Source organism: Coregonus lavaretus (genome assembly GCF_964263955.1).
Source record: "Coregonus lavaretus genome assembly, chromosome: 33".
NCBI lineage: Eukaryota > Metazoa > Chordata > Actinopteri > Salmoniformes > Salmonidae > Coregonus > Coregonus lavaretus.
In genome coordinates, this window is record NC_140020.1 from 17,801,371 (window position 1) to 17,809,344 (window position 7,974).

Sequence of the window (7,974 nt, forward strand, 5' to 3'; positions counted from 1 at the left end):
AAGAGAGAGAGAGAGAGAGAGAGAGGGGGGGGGTGCTGGGTAGCAGTTCTGAGGCTGGGTAGCATTGACATGACATGCCACCTGAGCTCAGCAGGTTATTATGTCATAGCCATTACAGTGGCTTAACTATGGGCTTCCTCTCCTATTAGCCTCATACCAGTCTATGTGACTGAGGACCAGGTCCTCTGTTGTCATACAATACAGGCACCACCTCATCTCAACCCTTCATATGGCTGTTCTGGAGATCACACAGCCACAGCAGGAAGTCCTGCAGAGGGTCTGTGTTTGTGTGTGTGCCTGTGTGTGTGTTTTGGGGGCATCCCTGGCCACAGTCCAAGGAATCACCCCCAAACAGGTGGTCACCTTGAGAGAAGATGGTAACCCACCTCCGGCCTCCTCCTGTCCCCTGTCCCCCTATTCCTGGTCCATGGAACCTGGTCCATGTCCTGTCCTATGCCCCTGTCCTGACCAGACCAGAGAGGTGGGCTTCCTCTGCTGTCAGCAGCAGTGTGCTCATCCATCCGCCAAAGGGAAACCGAGGCAGAGGATACAGAGGTTCCACTGAAGGAGCTGGTGACTCATGTAGTGCCACCCCTCGTGTGATGACATTATGTTCCCCTTCTCTCTCAGATCTAGGAAACTCCAAGGAAGGGGAACCTCTTGTGTAGCCGGATGTGATACCTGCCACATGCTCTCTCATAAAACTGCTTTAAGTGCCTCCTTCCTGTCATTTATTTTGAGTTTCAAGGACATCTGAGATATTTGGAGGAACTTAAAGAGTCCTTAGTGGCACAATAGACACATAAACAAAACAATATTTCTAGCTATGACCCAAGAGGAGCTGGCTACAACCCCTTTATGGGTCCCAATCCAGTATTTGAGGAAGCATATATGAGTGATTTTTCTCTGCCTCACTCAGTCTTAACAGACAGTCCTGCTGTGTTCTGCTCTGTGCCCCGTTAGGTCCATGCCTATATCATCAGCTCTCTGAAAAAGGAGATGCCCAGTGTGTTTGGGAAGGAGGGCAAGAAGAAAGAGCTGATTAACAGTCTGGGAGAGATCTACAGCCGCATTGAGAGAGAACACCAGATCTCCCCTGGAGACTTCCCCAACCTCAAGAAGATGCAGGTAAGATAGAAAGACGGGGCTTCTCTTGAGTAAAGCTAAGGGTAGGTGTAAAATATATCATATGGGCTGGACAGACGACATCATACCATAAATACCTAAAAACCTTGAAATATAAAATGACTACGAACATGACTCACATTGCAATGTTTACCAAGAGAGCCTGATGGATAAAGCCCACAATCTGTGCTGTTTTCAAGCAAAGACAAAATCCTGTGATTACTGAGCTAACACACAAACTGCCCTACTGGGACTGCTTTGAGCCATGGTGACAAAACAAGCTCCTTTCTGATTGGTTGTGATCAGCAATTAGATCTGAACCACCCCCAGTCCATCTGGGCCTGATGAACACCTTACTGAGAGAAGCACCAACATGACTTTTCTCAGGGTAGAAAATAAACAGTAGTCATGTTGATCCTTTCTGACATATCTCTGATTCACAGACCAGGACAGTCATGTATCTTGTTCTGACTCCCTCTCACACATAAGAGACTGTAGAGATGTATCAACTAAGATCAGCTTGACCCTGATCCTGAACCCAAACTATGTTTGTAGTGAGTAAGACACAGCTCTTTTGACCTCTTACCTCTGCCCTCTCTCCCCTCTTATAGGAGCAACTGAATGCCCACGACCTGAACAAGTTCCAGCCCCTGAAGATAAAACTGCTGGACTCGGTGGACGACATGCTGGCCCACGACATCGCCGGTCTCATGGTTCTGGTCAGGCAGGAGGAGACCAACCGACCCCAGAAGGTGGTGAAGGGAGGGGCCTTCGACGGCACCCTCAATGGGCCCTTCGGCCACGGCTACGGCGAGGGCGCCGGGGAGGGTATCGATGAGGCAGAGTGGGTGGTGGCCCGTGACAAGCCCATGTACGACGAGATCTTTTACACGCTGTCGCCGGTCAATGGGAAGGTGACTGGCGCCAATGCCAAGAAAGAGATGTTGAAGTCCAAGCTTCCCAACACGGTGCTGGGGAAGATCTGGAAGCTGGCTGACATCGATAAGGACGGGATGCTGGATGATGAGGAGTTTGCCCTGGCCAATCACCTGATCAAAGTCAAACTGGAGGGGCACGAGCTGCCCGCCGACCTCCCCGGTCATCTCATCCCCCCCTCCAAGAGGAAAATCCCTGCTGAGTAGACCCCCCCCCCCGCATACTCACCTCCCAAGGGCACTGAACAAGAGAGGGAGCGGGTAAGAGGATGGACAGTGAAGGATCTATGGGGGGTGTGGGGGGTGTTGGGGTTGGACAACCACGCTTCAACATGAAACAAAGCAGAAACTTTGTGGTCACGCTTAGTGGGAGCAAAAATGTATTGAAAGTATTGGCTTGCTCTTCTGATCGATGTATGATTTTTTTGTTTATTTTTTTTATTGAACTAGGTTGAAGGGGGTAAAGGTCATGGTTCAGAGTTCAGAGTTGAGGGAATTGATATTGGACTCGCGCTGCACCACCCACATGCCCTATTGTTATACACCACTGAGAGTGTGCTATCTGTGACACAATAACCTGCATTATCATTGAATACATGAACACTGTCTGTTTCTCTCTAGCATAAATGTGTATTTAATTTACATTTTAGTTGAGCCTGATTTGTAGTCTACTTCATATCTCCCCATTTAATGGGGATGTTTCAAAAAAGGATCAACTAATATTAATACTAAATCTTAATAATCCTTGTAGTTATCACTTTAAAATACAATAACGGTCAAATGTAGTGACAGGAATCCTTTCATAAGTAGGTTGTGTAGACATATGATATTTTCTTCTTGTGAAAAGGCAGCATCCTAACACATGCAGGCCCTTCATAGCCTGACCAAGAGACTGTTACAACTGTATAGCTGTCATGTCGGAAATCTGAGAGTTGGTAGACCATTAAATGTATAGTGTTTGAAATTGCCTTCTAGTAACTAGTATCCTTGTCAAACGTCTGTATGTTAATACCTATTTAACCTATTATTTAGCATACTTATGTAATTCTAATGACTGTTGAGAGAAATAGACTTCAATCTTTCCATAGACAAGGAGGTGAACTGACAATGGAGATTATGTTTGTGTCGTGTTCTGGCGTTTCCAATGGGACATAGAATACATACAAATATTCCCTTGATAATCTGTGCTCACTGGAGCATTAAAAAGAAAAGGTTTCAAATCACTACTCGCATCCAATTATCTTATATCGCTTCTCTCAATAGATAGCACAAAAAATACTGTAGTTGTAGTCTTGCTATACTCTGACATTCAATATTCTATCTGCACACAGTGTATATCTACCATAGAGACTGTTCTAGGTTCTATATTCTATGATATCCAGTGTTGTAGTTGAGACTGCTTCTGGATATTATCCACCATCAATAATATGAAGTCATAATCCAAATACCCTGTGTTCTTGTACCTGATTAGTCAGAAAACAGAAGATGGAATAGGTCAGAAATATATGAGGATTGCATGTAGAAAAGGTCCAGGGCAAGTTTAATTTTGTAGCTACAGTAATACAGTGATAGTTATTAGTGGGATCATAGTGAGGGAACACTAATCTGAAAGTAGTTCTTAGAGGCAATTGATATGTTGATAGAATATACAGCACAGTATCTAAGAGAGTTTCTTCCACTCACACTGTACACAAGTGGTAGGTTTCTTTCCCTGGCTGATATGACTGATACTTGCTCTGCTTCTCTCCTGCTGTGTATTCATCTGTTGCTGCTGATAGTAGGCTATGTATCCTGTTGTCATCAATTTGAGTAGATCTTGCAACCAATAAAGGTGACAGAGCCAAGCATTTCTCATTCTGGTTCCTGCTTTTGTTTTGACTAATTACAGTAAGAGTCCTGAGCCACTCCTTTTCCAGATGTCAGGGAGTTATGAATCTACAAGGAAACAAGTCGGATGACTTTTTTTGCGCACACCCGTTAAAGAGATGTATTTTCAGTCAGATTGCAGCTCCTGATTGTATCGCATGTCGCCTGTGTTCAACAGTTACGCTTCACATGTAAACAACCCGAAACCTGTTCAATGATAACTAAATACGAACACTGGATGCCTGCTCTGTGTTCATCATCACAACTAAATCCATTACACAGCCCCTTGTAAATAAGACCACACATTCTTCCCTGTCTGCTAGTGCAGAATACTCAGACAGATGTTGTGGTGGCACTCTCTGATCTAATGGCTAATGGGATGTATCACATGTGAGGGTGTTGGTGTTGTTTGTGCAGTCTGCTTTCTGGGTCATGGATATAGAGAGAGTGTGAACCATGGGCAAATGGAGAGGGGTGTTCTGGAATATGGATCTGTTGTATTTTTAATGACTAACAATGAAAGGTCTCCTTGGTAAACCACAAGACCATGAGTGTGTGTTTCTATGTGAGTGTGTGTGTTTTCCTCTCTCTCAGTCTCTCAGAGTTGTGTGTGTGTGTCTGTGTGTTGTGTGTGTGTGTGTGTGTGTGTGTGATTAACCGACTTACAGAAAGCTAGTAGCCATGTTCAAGTGTTTGTTGTTCTATATAACTGTTCTCTATTTGGTCTGAAGTTGGATGGTAAAACATTCCTCATAGTACGCTCTGCTTTGAAAACAGAATAAAGACCTCATTCATTTACAGTATTACAAAGTTTATTGTGCTGTTTGCTTGTGTCCCTGCCTCTCTTCTTTAGTAAATCCACATGGAGTAGTACCATGTCCCCACTATAACCTCTTTCCCTCATATCATGTCTTTATTTTCAGAGACTGTGTGGAGAAGGAATGGAATATATGTTTTAGTGGTTGGAGTTTTGTTGTCGTGGTTTCCCTGCCAGAGATGTGGGTCATGATTGGTTGTAATGACTGTAGGTAGAGAGCAGTGGGGAGGCCAAGAGCCTTGAATACAGCAACTGAAATGTTGGCATGTTGTGGTTTTTCCACTTTCTTCTGGACTGGACCATGGACAAGAAGTTTGTGAAGTGAATGTCTCTTTCCATTTCTCTATACTTTGGTTACAGTATCTAATAGACATGAATCAAACAGAATACTTATTGAAAGGACTGGAAAGATGATACATGTAGTTTCCTTTTATTAGGGAAATTCTTACAATGCATATTTTCGATCATGTCCCCTCAACATTAGTATCTGCAGAATAAATCCTGTGTTACTGAAATGAAGTTAATCATAAGCATCACCAATTCCATGATTTATGTTTTCCTGTTTGTTGCATCACACTCTCCTCTTTCCCATGCGTTCACATGGCCGATACTTCCACATTTGTCAGCTGTGTTGGACACCAGGATGTGATAACCATAATCCAGGCTGCCTGCATCCACCTTTCTTCCCACAGTCCCACCTCTCCTCCCCCTACCATGACTAAATGGGCTGTGACTGTCAGGGTCCATCGTGCCTCTATAGAGTCAGGGGCAAGCCATCCAGACTGTGTTGTTTATGTGTACTTGGAGGGCAGAGAGTGGCTCCATCCTGGACCAGTGCAGGGATATGGGAGATGGGCTGGAGGGCTCCAGTGTGTTTCCCTCTTTCCTGGCCCTGCCCTGTGCCTCATGGCCATGGGAAGGTGAGTCACCTCAGATACTTCCCCTGGTCTGCACAACATACCAGCTACACACACACGCTAGGGTTGCAAAATTACAATAACTTTCCTTAAATTCCCTGGTTTGCTAGGAATCCTGTTTGGAGGATTCCGGATTTCCTGCTTATTCCCTCTTCATTCCGTGAATCCTTCAAGTTACCAGAATTGTGCAAGCCTAACACGCACACACACTGCCAGACTACTGTTACAACTTGGAGCCAAAAGAGTCATGGTCATAATCCTTGCACTGAATCCCGGCCTCAGTATCAGCATGGCTCCATCGGGTGTCATAACATTGAGGAAAAGGGAAAGCTGAATATTGTCACAGGAGATCTGTAAGTGTGCGTGGGAGATATGAGGGGAGAGGTGGGGGTTTAAGGGAATGGGGGAGGCCCAGCCCAGGACCCAGGGCTGGCCAAGAGCAGGCCACTGGCCTTGACATACACACACGGACCTGGGGAGGAAGATGAGAAGTACAACATATGTCGCAAACATCCGGCACTCTCTCCACTTCCTACAGGAAATGCTGGCCCCCGTCACAGGTGTGCTCTCTGTCCATTTCCCTGTCCAACCCCTGTCCCCTGACTGACAATATAGCCGACCACGCCGCACTGCAGTTCCCCCTACAGCCATCCACTCCATGGCTTGTGTTTTCACGCAGTACCAAATCCATAAGTATGTCCAATTGTATGTAAAGCTACGATATACTATGTCTACTGAATAGAAAATCATGAGATCAAATGAGAGATCTGCTTTTGAACTCTTAATGTTGTCTGTGATTTGAAGGTAGTAACCATCAGTGGCGTCATGCCCATAGGGGGCACAAAGGCTAGAACAGGCAAAGAGTAAGCCACCCTATTCTCCCTAGTAAGTGGTTCCTTCCAAGTTGCATGGAGCAAAGAGATGCCAGGGCAGGACACTAGATAATCTGGGAGAGGAGAGAGAGTGTAGTGACACATAACATTTGATTTTATTTTAGTTGCCGGTGGTGGGCAGGAGGTATGTTTGTAAATTAATTTGATCCAGCTATGTAGCCTATTGATTCCTTCTTGATGAATAAATGAAACTAAAATGTTTTGTTGTTTCTCTGTAATACTAGGCACCTTGTAATTTTATGAAGTTGGAAGTTCATAGACAGTGAATTCAAATTCACTGTCTATGAATTCAGACATTTTCCACTGTGAAATTCATAGCTATGCATGCAAAGATTGACAGACATTTCGATTGTTATATTCAAAACTTAAATGACAATAATTAGATACATAACTGACTAATTCCTTTAATTCTTGGGTTATGATAATACAGTGCATTCGAAAAGTATTCATACTTTTTCCAATTTTTGTTACGTTACAGCCTTATTCTAAAATGGATTAAATAAAACATTTTCCTCATCAATTTACACACAATACCCCATAATGACAAAGCGAAATCAGGCTTTTAGACATTTTTGCAAATTGATAAAAAAACTGAAATACCTTATTTACAGAAGTATTCAGACCCTTTGCTATGAGACTCGAAATTGAGCTCATGTGCATGTCAGAGCAAAAACCAAGCCATGAGGTCGAAGGAATTGTCCCTAGAGCTCCGAGACAGGATTGTGTCGAGGCACAGATCTGGGGAAGGGTACCAAAAAGTTTCTGCAGCATTGAAGGTCCCCAAGAACACAGTGGCCTCCATCCTTCTTAAATGGAAGAAGTTTGGATCCACCAAGACTCTTCCTAGAGCTGGCCGCCAGGCCAAACTGAGCAATTGGAAGAGAAGGGCCTTGGTCAGGGAGGTGACCAAGAACCCGATGGGGACTCTGACAGAGCTCCAGAGTTCCTCTGTGGAGATGGGAGAAATTTCCAGAAGGACAACATCTCTGCAGCACTCCACCAATCAGGCCTTTATGGTAGTGACCAGACGGAAGCCACTCCTCAGTAAAAGGCACATGAAAGGCCACTTGGAGTTTGCCAAAAGACACCTAAAGGACTCTCGGACCATGAGAATCAAGATTCTCTGGTCTGATGAAACCAAGATTGAACTTTTTGGCCTGAATGCCAAGCGTCACGTCTGGAGGAAACCTGGCACCATCCCTACGTTGAAGCATGGTGGTGGCAGCATCATGCTGTGGGGATGTTTTTCAGCGGCAGGGACTGGGAGACTAGTCAGGATCGAGGGAAAGCCGTTCAGCAGGGGACACGTAGTTCAACAATAGGAATCTTTTATCACCAAGGACATTCTTGTCATATCAAGAGTATCTCAAAATGGCTGATTGAGTTTGACATCTATATCTTCTCAAGAGGCAGGACACACA

General features: G+C 44.6%; 1 protein-coding gene across 2 annotated transcripts in view; it reads left to right on the forward strand.

Moving 5' to 3' along the window:
- The window catches only part of LOC311108690 (EH domain-containing protein 3-like), a 42,904-nt gene extending 38,175 nt beyond the window's left edge, over positions 1 to 4,729 (forward strand). For both annotated transcript variants that reach the window (XM_084151409.1, XM_084151408.1), the window contains 2 exons: positions 964 to 1,128; positions 1,737 to 4,729. In XM_084151409.1, coding sequence (XP_084007535.1) covers positions 964 to 1,128; positions 1,737 to 2,267 — 696 coding nt within the window. In that variant the 3' untranslated portion in view covers positions 2,268 to 4,729. The remainder of the gene's footprint in view (positions 1 to 963; positions 1,129 to 1,736) is intronic.
- Positions 4,730 to 7,974: the final 3,245 nt, after the last annotated feature.